Here is a 23,158-nt window from a genome sequence, read left to right as displayed (position 1 = left end):
GGTTGGTTGATAATAAAACCTTAAAACTTTAAAATCTTATACAATTTTTATAACATGTGTGTATTCGTATTATTAATATTATACAATAAGAAGAAAGCAACATAAACTTGTAACAAAACAATAATGGTTAGCTCTTGGCGATGGTTATGTGAAATAGCCTTGTTAAATTAAGCCCCTTCACCCCAATCTAACTATCTTTAGGTTTTTTAATTTGGGGTCTTTGATGTTGACCTTCATTTGTTCTTTTCTTGGAATTATCTTGTGCAGTGGGGTTGGGAACAGGACTGAATTTACGATTTTCATTTCTATTAGTGACAGTTGGTTTATGAACTGTCAACGTGGACTCAAATCCTGGATGTCCACCAGGTCTATGAATTCTTAAAGTAGATTCATTCCCTGGATGCCCCACTGGTCTCGATACCGTAGGTGCAGGTGCAGGTGCAGATGCAGCAGCTGTTGCAACTGGTGCTTTTGATTGTGTTTTAGTGTCAGGATCCGGAACAGCAGCAGAAGAACCAACCCCACTATTAGATAACACAACAGGAGGAGGGGTAGCACTTGCCGAACTATTGGAGCCGATAACGGGAGTAGCTGCAGCATTATTGGTTGGCTGATGTTGTTGTTGTTGTTGTTGTAGTTGTTCTGCTGGTTTGTTAGCAATAACAGCTGGGGTTGTAGAAGTTGTAGGAGCAACTTGTGGGGAAGGAGTAGCATTAGCAACTGGAAAAACGGGTTTTGCCGGGATACTAGGTTGTGGAGTTGTTGCTAATGGAGTTGTTGGGGTAGAAGAATTGTTGGCCTTTTCATATTTTTCAATTTTTCTATTCATCATTTTCAATTTAATATCATATTTCTTTTCAACTTCTTCTCTGGTCTTTTTCCTTTCAGCTTCTAATTTTGTTTCAAATTCTTTCTTGCTGTTTGTTAAAGCTTCTTCAAGCTCCTTATATCTCTTTTGTAAATTTTCATCAGATGCATTTGCTTGTTTTGCCAATTCCAACGACTTGATAATTTCTTGTTTCTCCTTGTCAAATTCGGCACGTAAATTAGATTCAAGTTCACTCAATTTTTTCAACAATTCATTTTTCTCGGTTTTAGAATTCTCGACTTCACTTTGAAGATTGGATAACTTGGTATTTAATTGGTCAATTTGTTCCTTTGATTTATCTTCATTTGTGTTTGCAGAATTACTTAATTGATCCACTTTTTCATTCAATTGTTTAATAGTTTCATCTTTGGAAGCAATCGTTTCATTCATAGATCTAATTCTTTCATTTGCTTTAGTTTTCAATTTATCCATTTGTTCTTGCATTCTGGCAATAGTTTCATTAGTATGTTTATTAGCATCGGATTTTTGTTCATCAGTGCTAAGAGCAGCCAGTTTAATTCTTTCATTTTCTTCATGAAGCAATTTAGCCTTTTGTTGTTCAAATTCAAGATTAGTGGTTAATTCATTGATTTGTTCCTTTAACGGATTCAATTCATTACCAAGGGTAATTATCTGTTCATTCAACTTTTTAATTTCCCCTGAGAATTTCACATTCTCTTGACGTAAACTTGAATTACTCTCTCTAAGAAGATTCAATTGTTCTAATTGAGCCGATAAATTCTTTTGTTCCTTTGAAACTGCATCCAAATCTATATGGGCAGCACTGCTAAATACTGATTTGGTTGTTGCTAATTCATTTTGTACTTGTCTCAATTTGATTGTCAATTCTTGATTCTCTTCAGTAGCAACTAATAACTTAGCATCACTACTTTCTTTTTCACGACGAAGATAATTAACAACTTGTCGAAGATCGTCACCCGATTCACCAGGGGACGAAACATCACCACCATTAGTAAGTGAATTCTTGGTTAATTCTAATTGATTCAACAATATATCATTTTGTTCTTTCAATTCAGCAATTCTATTGTTGGAAAGAGATAGATCAGTTTCAATTTGTGATTTTTCAGTCACTAATTGATCTTGTTGTTCTTTGATTGAATTTTGAACAGTTTTAACTTCTTCTTGTAAAGAATTAATTTGTTCACCTTTTTCTTCGAGTTGTGTTTTCAAAGCACTAATATGTTCTGTTAAAGTACCTGTCTTGTTTAATTCAGCTTGATACTTGGTGTGACAATCATTATAAAGTTTAGTTTGATCATCAAGATCACGACGAATTGATTCAATTTTCTCTTGATAATCATTCTCCATAGTATCATATTGATCTGCTTTATATTTAAATTCATTCAATTTCAGTTTCAATTCATTGACTTCTTCAATATGTAAGGTTTTGGCACTTTGCAAATCTTGGGAAGTTATATTGTATAAATCAGTCAACCTCTTCACTTCATCATCCACAAGTTCCTTCTCTTTAAGTAAAGCTTGATATTTACTTTCAGAATCAGTTTTATATTGTTCAAATGAATTTGTTGAATCAATTAATGTAGCCTCACTAGCTTTGGCAAGATTTGATAATTCTTCAACTTGAGATTCAGCAATTCTCAAATCTTCTTTCAATTGTTGGATTTCAAAATTGTTTGAATCTGTGGTAGAAGTGGCACCAGTTGAAGTAGTACCACCACCAGAACCAGCAGCTATGGTAGGTTGTAAAATAGATTCTCTTCTTGTTGTTGCTAATTTTCTCTTTAACTCTTCAACAGCATTTTCCTTTTCTATAAGTTTGTTCTTTGTTTCAAGTAATTGTCTACTTATTTCATTAACTTGTTCCAACTTAGTATTTTGAGCCTTGAGTGATAATTCTGATTGATTCGATAAAATAAATATACGTTCTTCCTTTTCTGAAAGTTTCTGTTGCAATTTTTGATAATTTTCAATGGAAGCAGAAAGTTTACCAGAAATATCTCTTGCTGATTCTTCTCTATCTTTCAACATTGATTGTAAGTTCAATACAAATTCATTAAGTTTAATTTTATCATTTTTCAATGCTTCAATTTTACTTTCCAAAGTTGTATTTATTGAAGTTTGGAACTCTTTTTCACGTTGTAAGGAAACAATTGTTACCTTGTTTTGAGAAAGAGTTTCTTCAAATTCATGCAATTGTTGTGTTTTAGATACCAATTGTGATTCAAATTTACTGGTTTGTTCTCTCCAAAATTCAATTTCTTTTCTAACCAGGGCCAATTCTTCACGACAATCACTGAGTGATTTCTGTGAGATTGATAATCGTGTTTCTGCTAATTCAGTAGATTTACTAGAAACAGAAACTTGTAAAGCCAACTCATTCTTTTTATCAGTGATTTGTCTTATTTTTTCATTTAATTCATACACCGATTTTGCCGATTGCTCTCTTATTTCACTAATGATTCGTTCAGAATCACCAAGTCTCTTTCTCAAATCTGCATTTGCTTGTGAGAGATAATCTGAATCCTTTGAAGATGTTGGATTTTTCACATTTATCGAACGAAGGGCATCTCGTTCTTTTGTCACGGCATCCAATTTAATATTCAAACTATCCAATTCACTCTTTAAAGTTAAAATGGCATCTTTAGCTTCTTCAATTGCCACACTTTCCAAATTGTTGTTTTCCTCTTCACGAGCTTCTAATTTTTTCGACAATTGTCTTATGGCAACTAATAATTCTTCGTTTCTTTGTTGTAATTCAATAATATTTTTGAATTCAAGCAATCTTTCCGAGATCAATTTATCTGAATCAGTTTCATTGTCTTCATCAAAATTACCAGTTTGACTCAATATTTTTTCAATTGATTTCTTTTCGGCTGCAGTTAATGGGTTTTCACTATTGTCACGAATCTTGGAATGAATCAAATAGAAACATAATTGACGACCCAAATCTTTAAGTAATCTTTTCATACTGACCAATTCATTTTCATTCTCTGCTACTCTTGACCTTAATCTCTTGGCATCTTTTTCAACTTCACCTTTTTCTGATCTTATGGTTTCAACTTTACCAAGCATCTCTTTCATGGAATTTTCATAAAATTGAATTTGTTCACGGTAATTGGCAATAACTGGCTTTCTAGCATCCAATTCATTAATAAATGACTCAAGTTGCATTTCCATTTTTTGTTTTTGAGATCTTTCTACCACCAATTGTTTCTTCAAATGGTTATACTCTGAATATAACGTTGATAAAGAAATACCACTACCATTAGCAGCTATCATAGCCGAGGAGTCACTTAATTTTGGTAAATCGGTTTCCTTATGTAATTCAGCGTCTAATGCCTCTTCAGTTCTCTTTAATCTTTCTTGTGTTTCTAATAATTTTTCATTTTTCTCTGACAATGCTGTTTCAAGAGAAGTGATAGTTTCAGACATGGATTGCTTGATTTCTTCACTATATGATTCCAATTGTTCAATTCTGGTGGCCCTTTGTTGAGCTTGAAGTTTAGTTAACTCGATCAATTCCTGTTTAGAATCAATCTCTTTAAGGAAACGTGATTTCTCCAATTCAAACTCAGTTTCAGTTTTAGAAGCCTTGGTAATCTGTTGCTCCAATTTGGACTTGAGAGAAGCAATTGTTGCTTCATGTTGTTTATTTAATGTCTCAAGTGTTTCATTCTTTGCAGTTAAATTAGAAACTTTGGTGCTGGTTCCCAAGAATTCAGATTCATGTTTTTTAATCAACTCGGTGAATCTGGCTTGAGCAGATTTCAATTCATTATCATACCAATCCTTTTGATCTCTAAGATATGAAGCTTCATTTTGTGATTTTGTCAATTCCAATTGCAATGAAAATTTATCATTTCTAGTTTCATTGATTTCTTTTGTCAATTCATTCAATTTTTTGCTTTGAGTAACATTAGTTGAAGAAAGTTGATTGATTTGTTGTTCAAATTCCAATAATTGATGAGTTTGGCCTTCTCTAAACTTGTTGAGTTCTTCATCTTTAACAATTTCTGATTGTTTAAGATCGGCAAGTTCTCTTTGAATACGATCATTAGCAGCTTCCAATTCTTGAATCTTTTCAGTTTGACGTTTATTCTCATATTCTAATTTATCCTTCGATTCTTGTAAAGACGTTGATAAATTATCAGCATTTGAATACTTTTGTTGTAATTCTTGTAATTGTTTACTAATGCTTTGAGCATTTTGTTCCATTTTCAACTTGAGAAATTCATTTTCGGAAGATATATTTTGGAATTCAGCAGATTTCGACACTAATGCGTGAAGAACATTTGCATCACCAATAGACTTGATACTAGATTCATCCAATGACAAGTATCCTGATATGATTCTTAATGTATCTTCATTGAGAGATTCTTCGTGTTGTTGAAGTTCAGCCAAAACATTATGTTTTATTGGAGAACTTGCAACAATATCAGCTAACCCCTTTGTTGCATCATCATCAATATCGTCATCTTTAGCTACATCAAATGTTTTTGGAGTTGTTATGGTTTCGATATCTTTTAATGCTGGCAAATCTTTAGATGGTGTAGCAAATTGTTGTTTATCGGAAGGAGGTTGTAGAAACGAAGTATGTGGATCCTCTTGAACCAGGTCATTACCCACCTCTGGTACGTTTGTTTCTTGATGTGGTAATTCCTCTTTATCTTCTTCAATTGGTTCAACTTTCTCTGTTTCTAGTTCTTCTTCTTCTGCTGGAGCTGGAGCTGGAGCTGGTTGCTGGCTGGTTGCTACTTCTTCTGCAACATTCTGATTCTCTTCATGATTATTGTTTTCTTCCTGAGTAGTTTCTTTTGGCGGTATATCCTCACTCATGATTGATGTATTTGCCCACTAAAAAGAAAACCAATGAAACAATAAGATCGATTGATAGATTTGGTTGTAATTAATCTGATGCTTTCAACATTTGTTTTTGTTCATGTCTCGGTCATTGAGGTTGGGTAAATTGTTTTTCTTTTGAGAATTGTGAGCATGCAATGTCGCATGCAAATATGATGTCGCTCAATTGCGACATACTACTTAGGGCTATAGACCTATTGCACGTGCGTTAGTTTTAAACCTAAAAAAACAATTTTGTGCAGTCGTGCACCATTCGTTCTATTTTTCTACTGTGATTGACGTACAAACCTTCACAGTTCACGCACACTTTTGTCGATTCTCAAACCTCTCTCACAGGCTTGGTAGGAATGAAAAAAATTTTGGTAAAGGCGAAAAAAAAAAAAAATAAACTTGAATATTTTGGAATCCCCTTTTTGATTACTACAATAGATTAAAGTAACTAAAGATGATTGAACCATCCTTGAAAGCTTTAGCTTCAAAATACAACTGTGAAAAATCCATTTGTCGTAAATGTTACGCTAGATTGCCACCAAGAGCCACCAACTGTCGTAAGAGAAAGTGTGGTCACACCAATCAATTGAGACCAAAGAAGAAATTGAAGTAGTCGTACAGTTTGTTATTCATATTTGGAAGATTCTTTTCATCCAATATTTTTGTCATTCATTGAAGGTTTAGAGGAGGATGAAATAGAAGAAGAAAAAGAGAGATTATTGTTTTGGATATTCAACTCGTTCTATTTTTACATGATTACCACTTTTTGTTAATAGTCAGTGATTTAAATTTTAATTATATTTGTTTTAAATGGGATGTCAAAGTTTCAAGATTGATAGTTTTTTTTTTTGGGAATTTATCATCTGTTCTTTTTAACCGGAAAGGAATGATGAAGGAAAGAACTTTTCAATGGTAATATATATATAATAATAAAAATTTCACGATAACTTATTATATTTTTTTGTATGTTTAATAAAAAAAAGGTTTCACGTTTAGAAAAAGTTATCTTGGGGTGTTTCTATGTTGAGTCACCAAATTCATGACTACCTAGAATAAGTCTGGCTCATTTGTGTGAAGAAATATCTTGAAACTGTAGATCGAATGAATACTCGAAATTTTCACTATTGGATAGTAATTTCTCTTTCACTTGTGTTGGATGTACTACAATAAGTATAGACATTCTGTTATGCTTCAACTGAAGAATAAAGCAGGGTCTGGGTTAAAAGATCTTGATTGATTTACAGTCAGCAATAGCTTAGTAGTATTCAGGATATAATTATAGACACTGTTGTAAAACAGGATCTGCCATATTTTATGTGCAGTCCTTTTGAATTCAACTCAGAGAGTTCGACGAATCCTTTATCATTACTATTTTATTATTCTCTATTATATACTACTTCTCTTAGGATAACTATTCATACTTTTATTACTTACAATTATTATATACTGATAATTAGCTTCGAATCTATAGAAAGTTAGAGCAACACATATTATCCGTCGTAATATCTAATTAATAAAACCTAGGAATACTTCAACACCAAGAAGTCAATTTTTTAGTCAATAGTTTTTATCAGTCACGTGACACACACTCATACAGTTTGGGCAACTGCAAGTATTTTTTTCTGTTTTTTTCTGTCTTACATGCACGTGATATCATCTCTTTTTGACATCAGTGGCACAATTCGATCTGATTTGATTTGTGATAAGAGAAAGATTTAGTTTACGGATTTGCAAGATTTCGGATATGCGGTAAGATTTTAAATACCGATTTCTTATGCAACATTGCCATTAGTTGGAACAATAACCTGCTCATCTTTATCAAACAAACTGATATTAAATATTCAAAAAAGAAAACGTCAACTGAGTAACTGAGCTATTAACATATCAGTATTACATTGTTGGAGATGGAAACAAAAGGGAAAGACTAAAAGATAAGTGAAAACCACAGAATTTGTAAAATTAGGACAAAAAAAAAGTTTCACTTAATATTTTTCACTTGTTTTCATTGTATTTAAGTTCTTGGTATTGTTCAATTTTGCATATGCTCTAATTTCTATGCAAGTATCAAAATTAGACATGAAGACAGATAGGCAATTAAGATAGTATACAATAATATTTTTACGATTTAATTCTTTCATTTTAATATGACAATTACAATTGATCAAATTTTTCAGAATGATATCATTGCTCTTTCTTTTTCTTTTCTTTTTTTTTCTATTAATAATTTCCCCAATTTGAATATTAAAATGCCTACCACTTATTTCTATTGCTTTCTCTAGAGAGAGATTAGGCATCGGCATACTCTCGTCTTTATAATACTTATCTGTAACTATCAATATTATTATTTTATGTATGAAACTTGAAGAAGGTACAAAAAAGATACTTTACAATGGGGATGGCAAAGAAGGAGGTAGAAAAGGTGGTGAGGTGGAAATTGGGTGAGTGAGAGAGTGTGTGTATGAGGGAATAAAAAACTGTATAGAGAGAGAGAGTAATTTGTGGTTTGTTGTTTGTTGTTGTAGTTTAAAAATTTAAGCTATGGTGAGAGAGAGTGAGTAGAAATTGTTGATTTCTTTACTTCACTTTACTTTACTTAATAAACATCAGCCATTTTTTTTCTCTGTTCTCTTTCTTAATTAATTAGTAAGTAAGTAAGTGAGTGGGTGTTGGACAACAACAACAACAACGACAACAACAACTGAGAAGAAAAAAAAAGGCGGTGAAGATCCCAATTTACTTTTTTCCTTCTAAACCATTTGCCAAATTTTACTGCTGTCCAGATTCAATTCAATTCAATTTGATTCAATCAAAAGTGTTTCTCTTCTTCCTTTTTAATATATCATTTTTGAATCAATACAACCAACCAATCATATTTTCAATCTTTCAATATTTCTATCTTCTATAATCAAGGAGTTGGGTTATTTTTTTTGAATTACATTGATTTGGTTTTTGCTATTCATCAACACTCTTATATATAAATCATATTGCCAACAGTACTTAATTTTACTTTAGCAATCAATCATTTTCCGTCCCCCATTCACTCCCCTTTTTGCAAAGGATGAACAATACATTTGATCCGACACTACATTCATTTGATAATTACTCAGGCACACCACAAAAGAGACAGAATAGTTTATCTTCACAAATGGTTCATACATCTAATAAACGAACACCCAATCCACTTCAAACCCCGTTGGCAATGCAAAGTGCACAAGAATATCCATTTACTGTCAATAACAATAATCTGAATTTGAATTCACCTACAACTGCACCTCAAGTGTCATCACCACGCTATAATGTTCGATCTAGAAAAAATGTGATTCAACACATGAAAACCCCCACACCGTCGGCTTATGAAGTTCCGTCGAGTCCTAATATCAATCATTTATCACACTTATCAAATCATAATCATTCTGATCTGTCTGATTCCAATGCTGTGTTAGAAAATACCCAAGAGGCAATGGACACTAAAGTAGCATCCCGTTCTTTTTCACAACAGCAACAGCAACAGCAATCATATTCGCACCTGACACATTCACAAAATTATCAACAACAACAACCTACGCCGCAAACTTCTGCACCGCCACCATCCCTGCAGCAACAGCAACAGCGAGTTATGTCGGAAGAAGAACAACAACTTGCAACAAAACTCAAAGAAACTTACAAGAATATTGTCAACTATGAAGAAATCATTCAAAATAATTGTGTGGAGATAAGTTTAAAAATAAACCAAATAACTTCAACGAACAATCCAAATTTGGTTTATGGATCACCTATGGCTGCTCAAAATTTATCAAGTTCATTAAATTCAAATTCATCAGTAGCTTCTGGTGTAACTAGAACATCGGAATTACTGAATGATTTATGGACTGTATATCATCAAAATATAACCTTATTGGATAACTATTATGATTTTTTAGTCACATCTTTAAAGCCATCATCAAATCAAACTCAATTTAAAACCGGTAAAAATATTGTTGACTTATACAAGATTCCTAGAAGAATGTGGGTTTATGGAGTAGTGGGGTTTCTTGAAGTTTTGAAAAATATCATGAGTATTTTCCAAGATCATGAAATTTGTCTGTGTTTTATATCATATTGCTTTAATATTATTTCCAATTTAACAGACCCAATTTTAGAAATGGAAGGATGGTGGCTGGAAAAATTGGGTGATTTATCAAGAATGGCCATTGCCCTTTATGCATCCAAATTCATTGATTGGAAAATCAGTGCTGAATGTTGGTATTCTGTGGCCATGAAAACACTCTATGGACATGGGAAAATATATTATCATATGTGTACCGTACAACAGGACAATTTAGATGCTTTAGTCAACATTGGTAAATCTGTGATTTGTCGTGATCCTTTTGTTCCTACACAACATTATTTGAGATTAGTGGTGGAAAATATATGCACCCAAAGAAACATTTTATCATTATTAGAATTACCTATTATTGATTTCATTAAAATTCATAAAGTTTTACTCAGTATTCATAATGGTAGAAGTAATGACGGGAATACTACTGAAAGCATACATGACTCTCAATTACAATATGGAATTGATTTGGTTACTAGATATGGATTAACTTTTGGTTCTGATTCAAATGGGTATAATTTTTTCACCCGTGAATTATACGCTGCAGGTAATAGTGCAAATTCAATCAGTAGTGACCCTCAGCAACAGCAACAGCAACAGCAACAGCAGCAGCAACAACAACAACAGCAACAAATTCAACAAATTCAACAACCTAGTGCAACAAATACTATTGAAAAAATGAATTTTTGGTTCAATAAAGGATCATTATTTGCCATTTCTAATATTAATCATCTTATTGGATTTGGTGATGCGAAAAATCCATTTGCCAAATTATTTCAATTACCAGAAGCATTAAAAGAACGGAAAGATAAAAAGGATCGTAAAAGAAAATCAAGAAGTGCTTCACAAACTGAAGATGCCAATTTAGCTACTATTGGAAGTGCAGGTGGTGTTGATGGTCAATCAATTACTGCTGCTGATTTAACTACAAATGATTGGTTTTATTGTCTTCAATTTATTAATAAATCTGTACTTGAATTATCGATGAGAATATTGAATCATTATTTAATTGGTCCCAAGCAAGCATCTACTGCTCATATAATAGTATGGTTATATTTTTTGATTAGTATTGGTGAAAGTGTTCAAAAATATCCTTTTAGTCAACCGATGATACATTGGTTATTTAAAAAAATTTTCCCATGGGAATCATTAATTAATTATTTGAATTCGTTATTATCATTTGTTAAAAATAGTCCAAAATTATGTGCCATGTATACTCAATATCTTCAAGTTAATTATGTTCAATATTTCAATCAAAATGAATTTTTACCTGAAGTTTGGAAATGTTGGGGCACACTTTGGTTTGATTTAATTAGTGAAAAACATGATTATATTGATCTGGAAACTGCTGGAGTTAAAAATAATAATTTATTTGATTTACCAATTTGTGGAACTTATCCAGTGATTAATAATATGTCAGGAGATAATTTTGATTTAAAATCGAAAAATCAAATGGAAAATGATAATGATGAAAGGATTGTTCGTATTATATTATTGTCAAGAACTATAGCTGATAATTATGGATTTGGATTAGTTCGTACTAGGGATGAATTTAAATTTGATCAAAATTTATATCATCGAGAAATCAATGATTCATTTGCTCAAGAATTTATACTCGATGGAAGATTTCTGCAAAATAATTTTATGCAACCTATATCTAGAGAAAATTTAACGTTTGAAACTAATCATCAATTATCATCGATTCAAAAAGATGAAATATGGTTTGGTGGTTTTGATAGTCATTTATATGATGATGAAAATCTCGAATTAGGTGAAGATATCATTGATTGTGAAGATGATCTTGAAGAAGTATATGCCAATGAATATGGTCGAGCATCTTTTGGTGGTGGTGGTGGTGCTACTACTACTAGTCATAACGATTTTTATGGGGATAGTTTTATTGGAACTCCTACCGATCCATTATCATTAGGTGGTAGTATTGATGAAGATTATGAAGGGAATTTTGGTGATAAAATCGATAGTAATGTAACTCATATAACTTTGGATACTAATATTTGGTTGAAACATTGTGGACGAATTTATAAATGTGTTAGAAATGGAGTTATTAAAGTTCTGATTCCATTGATTGTATTTCAAGAATTACGAGCATTAAGAAAATCTCCAGAAGCCACTATAGCTGATGCTGCCACTAGATCAGTAATTATAATTCGTGAATTATATTTAACGAGAGAAGTTGTTCCATTGAGATTTGATGGTACAGTTGCATCTGATATAAATGAAACTACAGAATTTGAAAATAATTCTACATGGAGATCAAATGTTGATGAAACCATTCTTCATGCGGTTAATGAACATGATGAAATGGGGAAAAGATTGATGAAAGGATTAAATTTACGATTATCTTCTAGTACTAGAGAAGATTATAAGAAACGAGATCCACCAGTATTAAATTCTCGTATGGCCAAAACATTCAAATATTGTATATTGATAACTGATGATAGAAATATGAGATTAAGAGCTAAAACTATTGGATTAACTTCATTTCAAAGTAAATGGTTATTTGGTCAATTGGAAACTGTATTTTCTGATAGATGTATTGATTAAGAAGAAAAAAAAGGAGAAAGACAATAACAGTGTTGTGGATTGAATTCACATACACAGAAAACACACATACATACAAGCATATTCATATTCAAAAATCAAATCATATATATATACATAAACTTTTTTATAATGCATCTTTATACATGTGTATAATAATAGTCATTTTCATAAACGTACACACCAATAATAATAATAATAATAATAATAATAATAATAATAATAGGATCTAGAATTTCTTTTTCAATTCGAGGTACCCCCTTTCCCAATAAAAAGGGCCATCAAAATAACACTTGACTTTACAACTATAATAATACAATTCGGGTTTAATCCAATTGGTAACCAATCATCACTACCTGACACGTCGTCGCCTAACTACAAGATATATAAATCATGCTTATGCGTGAAATAATGGATGTAGAACCTGAAAAATGGGCGTAGGTGTAGGCGTGTACCCACGCGTTAACCAGAGGCGTTGAAAACAGATCCAAACCAATGGATCCACGCAAATGAAAAAAAAAAAAGAAAAAGAAAATTTAGTATTAACACAAACAGAAAAAACTAGAAAGGGGGGAGGGAGGGAGGAAGGAGAGGATYACAATAAACTTACTAACTAAGTGAAATTACTCCCTTTCAAAAATAACCTGGTGRTGGTGGTAGTGGCGGCGGTGGTTATTATACATACTTTAAACAATCTTGGTGTAAAATACCATTTTAAAAGGAATGACAAAAAGCCATATAGTTTCTAAAATTCTTATAATTTTTCATTCCTCCAATTCAATTCAATGATGATGATGATGTATCATCTTTGTAGGATGTAGTATCTGTGTCAAATACATTAATTAACTACATCTTATTATTATTATTATTATTATTCTTATTCTTATGTGKGTCTCAAAAAAAACCTTAGTTGTTGCCCTAGCAATGACAGTAACCGCCTACTTAGATCTACAATATTATTTCTTTTTTGTATCTGTTTCAGAGTTTGCATTCTCTAGACGATGACAAAGGATGGCGTAAATTTTGCTAGATCTAAGTAAAAAAAAAGAAGAAACGTAGATTGTCATTCCCCCTTCATTGCTGGTTGGTCTATCTACATTTGGTATATCAATTTCATCATTTTAGTTAAGGGTAAGTAGTAGTTACTCCTCGTTTCTAGATTGCTTATTATTATGCCAGGTACAATATAATAGAAGGGTATATTATTAGTCATTCGGTTAACAAAGAATGAGAAAGGAGTGATTAATCATTATTAGATTTGTATGTGTATGTTACTTGCAATAACGTTTTAGTGTTAAAGTTTAAAAATTGAAAATTGAAAATTGTGGTTTTAGTGGTTTGTCTGAGTCGTGTAGAAATGAGAATAAAAAAGGTTTTGTTTTTTTTTACCACTTTAGGACAATGATCCAGTTCGTTTTACTTAATGCATCTCCTTCTCAAAATTCCGAATAACAATTGTTTAATAAATTCTGGGCTATGATGATGATAGATGGGTGATAGATGATGGCTTCTATTATTCTCTCTTTGTCTTTGTATTCTATTTTTTTTTTTTTTTAAATGGCTTCATTGTTGTTAGTTAATACTTGCAGTATATATTGTTCTAGACCTAAATAAATGAGTTAATTATTACCGATTACATCATTATTAGAGGTGTGTTCATTATTATTATTATTCTTTATTGGTAAAGGGGTAAGAAAAAAATTAATTGATTAATTTAATTTAGGGGAAAGGAGTAACCAGAACATGCAGTGAGTGAGTGAAAGAAACAATTGGTAAACAATAATATTTTTTTTTTTTTTTTTTCGCTTTTCACAACCAATTTTTGTGCTACGTATCATAACACTCATAACACACACTAACTTTCTATTACCTTAATACAGTAAAAATAAAATTCATATATATATATATAACCAGTTGTCTTCTTCTTCTTCTGCTTCATCTGTATTTCCAAGATTTTTCATATCTATTACTATTCAACTCTTATCCTAATTAGTCCAGGTTTCCCAATATCAATCAATTTTCCTTTTTGATATTTTACTTTCTTTAAAACCTTTTTACATTCCTTTATCCAAAACCAAAAAAAATTCAAATCTGCTTTTATAAAGCATTTCCTCACTCTAGTCGATTCCTTATAAACAAGTCTTTGCCTACTACTTTATTACGTTCCTTACAATATAATTAAAATTCAATAAAATAACCATTATGAAATTTTCATCAGTTGTATTATCTGCTTTATTAGCTAATTTGGTTGCTTCTGCTCCAATTAAAACGGTTATTGTTACTGCTTTCACTACTGTTTTGGTAGATAGTAAAGGTAACACTAAGATTCAAACTGAAGCTGCCACTGCTACTGCTACTCTTAGTGGTAATGCTGCTGCTGCAAACACAGATGTTACTCAAGAATATAATACCCCATCTACAACTTTTACTGCTACTTCATATAATAACAATAATAACTGGGCTAGTGCTCCAAGTTCTGTTGAAACTTCTATTGTTGAACCAGCTACTAGTGAAATTATTGAACCATCAACCACAAATAACATTCAAACTACTTTATCAACTCAAACCACATCATCTCCATCAACAACTTCAGCAACTTCTTCTTCTTCTTCTTCTTCTTCTTCGGCACAACCAACTGGATCGGAATTTTCTGGTGAAGGTACTTTTTACTCTACTGGTTTAGGTTCATGTGGTATCACCAGTACCGATTCCGATTTCATTGTTGCTATTTCTCATGAATTATATGATTCTAAATCTGTTGGTAATAATCCAAATCATAATCCATTATGTAACAAGAAAATTAGAGCATTTTATGAAGGAAAATCCGTTGATGTTACTGTTGTTGATCGTTGTGAAGGTTGTGCTTATAATGATTTAGATTTCTCACCCGCTGCTTTTGATAAATTGGCTGATGAATCATTAGGAAGAATTGATATTACTTGGGAATGGCTCAATTAGGGGTTGTTTTATGTTTTTCCTTTCTTTTTCACTTCCCCACTGGAGGTGGTGGAGGTAATGAGAAAGTATAACAATCCATATATCCTTTGAATTTATATTTACGGTTAACTATATATATACATATATAAATGTAAAAAAAAAACTATATAAAAGTACTACAATTGTAGATATCCTCATCCTGGAAAACTTTAACATCACCTTATAGTTCGCCAGTTAGTTTACTCTGATTCTACAACCAAACTTCAATTGATGTCTTTCAATTGCTTGTATGACAAATCCGATAAAGAAGCTATACGTCTTCCTATCTATTCATAAGTTGAAGAAATATTTTGTGACTGCGGTTGCTTTTTGTTTTGTAATAAGGCTGACTATTGTTTATCTGTTGCAATGCTTAAATCGGTTAAGTTAAAAATTCATATCTTATACATTAATATTTTTACGAGTGGGTGGATTGGGTTACTATCTGTATATTGCCGATTATTCTAACATTCTGTAATCGGTCCGAAAATTTATCACAATTTGCTGTTTTGTGTACAGCCACCCCACCACCCATCACATTCTTGTCACGTGAATGATTACACTTTTAGTTCAATTGGCGTTAAAAATTAAAAACCACAAAAACTGTTAAATGCAGGACACAGTAAACCTTTTTTTTTTTTTCAATCAATTTTGAGCAATAATTATTCCTTAAAAATATTGAATAAAGATTAACAAAAAGTAAACCGACTGACCAATCTTATCTTATCTCATCTCCACATTTGAGTGAAGCTATAAACAATGTTTTAGAAATCATTGTAATTAGTCATGCTTATTACAAGCAAACCGAAGTACTAAATTCTAGAGCAAATGAATAGAATGAACAATTCAAAGAGTTATTGTAATATGATAAATTTGAGGTAATTTGTTAATAGGCTCTATATATTGACTAATTGTAAATGATTATGAGTATGAACCAATCATTTTTTTTTGGAAACATAAGCCACAAGTAAAAGTCATACATAATATTTTCAATAAATCTATATTGACAGAAATAATTTAAGGGGGTTGTTTGTTAAAAATTTTTTTTCTTGGGGGGGAGGGGGGGGGGGGGGGGTCCTCAAAACCAACCGAAAACACAAACACAATATTTTTCTTGGTTTGTAGATATAAACCCTGATTAAAAATATCACGGCAATAATTGATTCTCCCAGAATGAACAATCTAGAACAAGAGGAAAAAGGGGAAATTTCATAGCCACAAATCATCAATTAAAAACGACTGATGATCAGATCAATGTAATAGTTGTTAATTTGTATATAGCCAATAATGATCATTTCCATAGATATGTTAGTTGGACTAAACTAGTACAAAACAACAACAACAACAACAACTACAATAAATTTTTAAACTTAGTCTCATCGTCACTCGAAAAAAAAAATTTAATTTTTGTTAAGCCTCAAAATTGACTTTTGTTTTTGGGTTCGGCTTTAATAATTTGATTTACGAACTTCTTCTTCTTCTACTTCTTCTTCTCATGTATTGACTAATTATTCAACATCAATAGAATTAAACTAATTTAAATAACATTCAATACAGATTAATTAGTTTTCAAAACAAGTATAAATAAACCATCAAAGAACCTTCCTCTCCAAATATTTTTTTTTCTTATTTCAATCTCATTCCATTAACTCATACAAAAATCAATAATGCTATTTACTCAACTAATAATTTTATTTACATTTATTTCACAAATTATATGTGTATCTATTTCAGATCTTAATAATATTGCGTTAATTCAATTCACAAAACGAAGAGGTAGTAGTGGTCATTCAAGTGGCGGTGGTCATTCAAGTAGTGGTAGCCATTCAAGTGGTGGTGGTCATTCAAGTAGTGGAAGTTCAAGTAGTGGAAGTAAAGGTGGTGGATCCAGCAGCGGCTCTAGCAGTGGGTCTAGCAGTGGAACTAAAGGAGGTGGAAGTTCAAGTGGAAGTTCATCTGGTAGTAGAAATTGGGGTAGTAATCAATACCATTGTACGGGAAATTCTTGTGGATATGGTAATTACTTTGCACCATCAGCAGCAGCAGCAGCAGTAGGTTATGGTACTGGTCGTTATACTGGAGGCACTAAATATGGAAATAATCAATATCATTGTTCAGGAAGCACTTGTGGTTATGGTAATTATTATGCCCCAACAGCAGCTTCAGCAGCTGCTGGATATGGTTCAGCAAGATATGCTGGACAACATAATAATTCGACTTCCACCAAGACTTCTTTTGGTGTGTCATTAAATATTCCTTCCACTCATTTTTATGTGATTGGTTTAGCTGCTGCATATTCAATTGTATTATAATTTTAACAATTTAATGAATTGGTACGATGCATGACTTTTGTATTATTTATTTATTTAGACGTTATGAAATATTTTATTTATAAAAAAAAACAAAGAAATGTACTTTATTATTAGACTTAGAACCGTCTTAACAATAATCTGTAGCTTAATGCTTGAAATATGGTGTCAATTACGTCCAGTATTCAACTACTATGACTTGAACTTTTTATGATCCTGTTACACCACTTACTGCCATTTGATAAATAGCATAAACATTCAAAATTGCCACTAAAAGCCAAATTATAACAACAATAATTGTAGTTAACCAACTATTAGTCATATATTTATATCTTTTACCAGAATCCCCATCATCTTCTTCAATTCCTTCAACTTCATCTTCTTCACCTAATTCAACTTTCATGATTTTTTTACAACAAGTAAAATATATCAAAGGTGCCGTTAATGGTGGTAATAAAATTGATATAATAATTTGAGATATATTTAATGCCACTCCTAATCCATTTTTCCCAATAAATACCGAAATTGTCAAACAAGGAATAATAGATATAGCTCGAGTCAATATTCTTCTCATCCATGGTTTTAAAGTCCAATTGATATGACCTTCACCCACCATTTGTCCAGCAATAGTACACACCACACCAGCACTTTGACCACTCGATAATAATGCCACCATAAAGATAGTACCAACAGCAGGTGATAAACTTTTGCTTAATAAACTATGAATGGTATAAAGATCAGCATTCATGGCTTCTGATGTACCATATAATGTTGCCCCAGCAATAATAACAATAGCAGCATTCACAAAAAGGGCAATTGTTGCTAATGTTACAATTAATTCAATTTTGGAATATTTTAAACAATAACAAATTGATTTATAAGATGGTTTATATTTGGTTCGGAAAAATTTTGCCTCTTGTTCATATGTAGGAGCAATATTGTTTTGAATAGGATTTGATGCAACTGGTGAAATCTCAGTTTGGTCTTCTTCCTCTTCCTCTTGTACTTTCTCTTCTTTGGCAATTTCGTATAAATTGACATATCCATGTTTAACATCATAGTCACGCATTCTAGGTTGTACTAAACCCGAACCCAAAAACAATGAATGAATCATAACTGTAGAACCAATAACTGAAGTAGCCACCGTCATACCATTCCCATCAAACATTTCTTTAGAAGGAACAAATCCTCGGAAAACTTGACCCACATTAGCAGTAATTTGTGATAATTCAACGGCAAAACATATAACAACAATCATAACTAAACACCCAACGGCATATTCAAATATTTTAACAAATTTCAACAGTGAAGTATCCGTACGATAAGCAATAAGTACAAATATAACATCAACAATAGTAATAACCACCCCTGCCGGTAATGGAATTTTTAATAAGATATTTAATGCTGTAGCGGAACCAATAACTTCAGCAACATCAGTAGATATAATGGCACATTCAGCTAATATCCATAAAATCCAATTCAATTTTTTAGGTAAATATTCACGACAACATCGAGCTAAATCATAACCTGTAACACAACCTAATTTTATACAAAGTACTTGCAAAAAAATTGCAATTATATCGGCTAATAACACAATAAATAATAAAGAATATCTATTGGATGCACCAGCAGTTATACCCGTGGCATAATTCCCAGGATCCATATAAGCAACACTAACTAATAAACCTGGACCAATGAATGATGCATAAGTTGTAAGTGCTCGTCTTGAAACTTTAACAACTCTTGAAAGCTTAGAGCCAGCTTTTTTTTCATCTTTACTGTTTATACTGATTGATTGAGTAGTAGTTGTTGTTTCAGTTGATTTTTTTTGAATTTGATCAGTTGTAGTTTTAGTTGTAGTTGTGAAATGATCAAATTTAGTTTCAGAATTCGAATTTAAATCGGTTGTCATTTCTGATATTTCTGATACTTTATTCTCCATGATCTGTATTGATATAGTTTTTTTGGTTATTAGAAGTGTTTTTTTTACAGAAATATTCAAAATTCAAGTCAGATCGATGGACTTATATAGTCCCTCCTATACGCCCATAACGATCAAAATTATCTGATAATTTTTAAAGCCTACAAAGAGTTGTTGAAAAAAAAAATGCCTCATTTATAATAAGAAGATACAATAGATAAGATCAATCAAAACCCAAATCCAAATCCAAAGCTTAAACATCAATACCAAACTATGATTGGATAGAAAAACATCTGATGCTTGCATGAACAAATCAAAGCCTTCTAAATTTCAATGGTTGTGAAAATCCCGAATAAATGAAATAATGAAAAAAAGAACAGAAAAAGTAGTGTATACTGGATCAATCTGCACATACAGATACACACACATATACGCATATTTGAAGGCTTCGTTTAGAAGTAATTATAGTAATAAGGGAGGCGAGGCATTGCTTGATTTATTATAATATGTTTTTCAGGATATTTGATACCACATTTTATCAATACCGATCAGTTCTGTTAAATCAAATCGAGATTAATCTTGTTTCAAGATGTCAAAAAATCTAGTTGCTTAGGACAACACATCTGCTAGTTAGTAGATCTATGCTTATCTACTAAACCTTAATCCTTCTTTAAGTACAGTTGGAACTCCCCCTCGTTTATAGTAGTAGATAATATAAAATTTATATTGGGATCTAAAAACCTCACAATATCTGTTGTTTATTATTACCGGAAAAAATTTGATCCTTCTCCCATGGGATGTGTTGCACAAAAAAGAACAAAGAGAATGAAAAAAAAATTTTTCCTTAAAATATGTTGAAGTGTTGCAAAAAGGAAGGGAGGGAAATGAAAAAGCCGCTTTTTTCAAAGAGTGATCATGAGATCTATAAGGCATTATCATTAGCTCTTATGATATCATCAATTCAGCTCCTTTTCCCTCCCCCCTTTGTAAAATTGTATATTAATTAATTTCTTGTTGAGGGATTGTTTTTATTGGTGGAACTAAAAATAGAAGTTTGACATCCCTTGATTTATGACTTGTATGACCACATTCGTTTAACGACGACAGAGGAAAGCCCTAAATGGGCAATAAAATATTGCTTATTATAAGGTTTAAATACTAGAAATTCATCTCAACTAATTAGTGAAATTGTGATATATCATTTCAACAGAGTGTCCCCGATAGAGCAATTCTCAATGTGTACATTCAGTAGTTAACTTGAGTAATATAGTAGTTGTTGTATATTGAAATTTTCATTAGTATTTAATTCCTTTAACTCAGGTGAAAACTATTATATGTAAGTAGTTACACGTTTAGTACTCTTTTTTGACAGTGGAACCAGTCACCTAATATGTTCTCTAGTATATAATATTGCGTATTGTTTTGTTTTGTTTCCAGTTCTGATGTATTTTAGTATATATGGAATATAGGACAGGTGTGTTCTTCTTATTATCAAAGGTGGTAGAAAATTATTTATAGTTAATTGTGCATCACTCGTAAAATGCTGAGCACCTTACTAGGTATCACACTTGATCTACTCCTCTGTATGCACAGAAATATCGGGTAAGTGTTTTACATATTGTATCAGAATTGAACCAGTCACGATCTTCTAGAGATACAGACTACATCCTCATTACCCTTGATTCAACCAGTACAGTGGTTGACAAAACAGGCTCAAGAAGAAAGAACTCCATACTCATTAATGTTAAGTTTTGGGTGATTCACATTAAATAAAAAAAAAAAAGTTCGTAAAAGTTGTGAAACAAAACATTAAGATTCTCTCCTTTTCATATTCGCTCATCAATAAATCTTAGTTTGTTAAATATATGATCTATTTACGGAAATATATTATTTTCCTTTTCTTAAACAATTAACTATAGTCTGAGTGTTATTCCAAGTGAATTACTTTCATTTGGGTATAATTATTAGCTACTAATTTGTTAGAATATAAAAGACCTTAAAATTACTCCACATATTATATTCTTGTAGAAGTCTCTTGAAATTTGATTGGTTTTTGATTACATAATATAATTCATTATTATTAAAAAAAATCTCTTTTTGAATGATGATGGAATGTACCATAATGTGAGGGGGGATCATTCACTGTACATATCAAAAACATAAAAGATTTAGTCAACAAAATTATTTAACTAATTTATAGTTGTTGGCATAAATATAAATAGAAGATAAATATCATTAAATCAGTCAAGGCTGTGCTTGTAAAATAAGTATCTCGACTTAAAATTATAAAATATGATATTGCTTTGCAAATTTCAAAACATTTACGAGATTTGTAAAATAGCTATTTAAAAAAACATAAAGAACGCAACCCCATTCATTTAAAGATATATAGTTCTCTAATAATGTTTTTTTTTTTTGACTATCATAAGTTACTAAGATGGGTACCACTAGAGTTGGTGTTAGTGTTGTTTTCAGATTTTTTCAATTTGTTGCAAATATAGGATGCTTTGCTACCAGTTTACATACCGATCCTTTAAATGCTTTCATATTAACTGTTACAGTGTTAAATTTTATTTACAATTGCTATATTTGGTTTGGTGTACCAATAATGGGGATGAGAGCCTATCATGGAATCTTGTTTAGTGGAGAGATCTTGTTTTTCCTTTTGTACGTTGGAAGTTCTGTGTACCAACTTGTTTACCCTTATAGCTACGATTGGACTGCCAACGACTCTGATAATTTCAGTATTGACATTCGCGTGGTAAGTTGTTCCCTTGGTTTTAGCTGTGTTGGACTTTATTATATTACGTTCATAATGTATGTGTGTTGGGGGGTCATCCCTGCTTCTTGGCATGGATTTTGCAAAAGATTTTTTGAAAGACAACCATTCAGATTTGGATGCATAGTTTTTAATGATTCAAATCTTGACAATGAGTCCAAAAATGAAAACGTCGATTGTTTGGAGCAAACTCAGAATTACCCAATTAACAACTTTGAGGAAAAACAAAGTGAAATTGTAAATAAAGATCCACTTGTTTTTTAAAAATTATCCCTTGCTAACGTGATAATATGGAATATAAGCATAATTTATACGTAATAGCAATAATAGTATGTTGTGGTGTTTGGGCGGGGGAGAGAGGGGGGGTTATCCAGCTATAATACAAGGGGTTTTCTGTTATTACATTAACGTCCCTTAACATTAATTCGGAGCTGATTATTTCATATTTTTTATTTTCGATAATCTTTATAAAGTATTTAATACTAAAATTTTGTTATAATTACGATGCCAATTTATTTACCCTATTTGTTATTCATTAATATTCTTAACAATCTTTGTTTTTAAAGGGTGATTTTTTTTTTTCTATCAAATTCCAACATTTATGATATTATGCTAAATGATACTCTCAGCAAATTCCATTAACGTTATTGAAATTTGTATTTCTATTAGAAACTTATCTTTATGGTGTATTTTTGCAGGGAATATATGTTAGTAGTTCTTTTATCTGGCACTTAATCTTCCAATGTTGAGTTCGATAACGGGGAGGGATATGTTGGAGTCTTGTCTGAACAAGTCTTTACCCTTGTATCAAGTG

At 31.5% G+C, this 23,158-nt stretch overlaps 7 protein-coding genes across 7 annotated transcripts, besides 1 other annotated feature; 5 read left to right on the top strand and 2 right to left on the bottom strand. All coding sequences in view use genetic code 12, as the record gives it.

Annotated features, from left to right (window-relative positions):
- Nucleotides 1–187: 187 nt before the first annotated feature.
- MLP1 (Mlp1p) lies at nt 188–5,686 on the bottom strand (the record flags this gene model as incomplete). The annotated part of the gene is made up of 1 exon (XM_717659.2): nt 188–5,686. One exon carries the CDS (start codon nt 5,684–5,686, stop codon nt 188–190), a length of 5,499 nt encoding a protein of 1,832 aa, XP_722752.2.
- A 469-nt stretch (nt 5,687–6,155) lies between these two features.
- On the top strand, nt 6,156–6,314 carry RPL40B (Rpl40bp; the record flags this gene model as incomplete). The annotated part of the gene is made up of 1 exon (XM_019475358.1): nt 6,156–6,314. One exon carries the CDS (start codon nt 6,156–6,158, stop codon nt 6,312–6,314), a length of 159 nt encoding a protein of 52 aa, XP_019330903.1.
- Nucleotides 6,315–6,987: 673 nt separating this feature from the next.
- Nucleotides 6,988–7,235: a long terminal repeat ((iota-4a) Long terminal repeat (LTR); about 251 bp long, 13 copies per genome).
- A 1,524-nt stretch (nt 7,236–8,759) lies between these two features.
- Nucleotides 8,760–12,362, top strand: CAALFM_C401020CA (uncharacterized protein; the record flags this gene model as incomplete). The annotated part of the gene is made up of 1 exon (XM_717661.2): nt 8,760–12,362. One exon carries the CDS (start codon nt 8,760–8,762, stop codon nt 12,360–12,362), a length of 3,603 nt encoding a protein of 1,200 aa, XP_722754.1.
- A 2,199-nt stretch (nt 12,363–14,561) lies between these two features.
- On the top strand, nt 14,562–15,317 carry DAG7 (Dag7p; the record flags this gene model as incomplete). Its single annotated transcript, XM_717662.2, has 1 exon — nt 14,562–15,317. The coding sequence occupies one exon, from the start codon at nt 14,562–14,564 to the stop codon at nt 15,315–15,317; it is 756 nt and encodes a 251-aa protein (XP_722755.1).
- A 1,685-nt stretch (nt 15,318–17,002) lies between these two features.
- On the top strand, nt 17,003–17,647 carry PGA57 (Pga57p; the record flags this gene model as incomplete). The annotated part of the gene is made up of 1 exon (XM_717663.1): nt 17,003–17,647. One exon carries the CDS (start codon nt 17,003–17,005, stop codon nt 17,645–17,647), a length of 645 nt encoding a protein of 214 aa, XP_722756.1.
- A 205-nt stretch (nt 17,648–17,852) lies between these two features.
- CAALFM_C400990WA (uncharacterized protein) lies at nt 17,853–19,586 on the bottom strand (the record flags this gene model as incomplete). Its single annotated transcript, XM_717664.1, has 1 exon — nt 17,853–19,586. The coding sequence occupies one exon, from the start codon at nt 19,584–19,586 to the stop codon at nt 17,853–17,855; it is 1,734 nt and encodes a 577-aa protein (XP_722757.1).
- A 2,416-nt stretch (nt 19,587–22,002) lies between these two features.
- Nucleotides 22,003–22,608, top strand: MRV1 (Mrv1p; the record flags this gene model as incomplete). The annotated part of the gene is made up of 1 exon (XM_717665.2): nt 22,003–22,608. One exon carries the CDS (start codon nt 22,003–22,005, stop codon nt 22,606–22,608), a length of 606 nt encoding a protein of 201 aa, XP_722758.2.
- Between the last annotated feature and the right edge of the window lie 550 nt (nt 22,609–23,158).

The sequence above is a fragment of the Candida albicans genome, chromosome 4 (genome assembly GCF_000182965.3).
Source record: "Candida albicans SC5314 chromosome 4, complete sequence".
In the NCBI taxonomy this organism is placed as follows: Eukaryota; Fungi; Ascomycota; class Pichiomycetes; order Serinales; family Debaryomycetaceae; genus Candida; species Candida albicans.
This window is presented reverse-complemented; position numbering and strand designations above follow the sequence as displayed.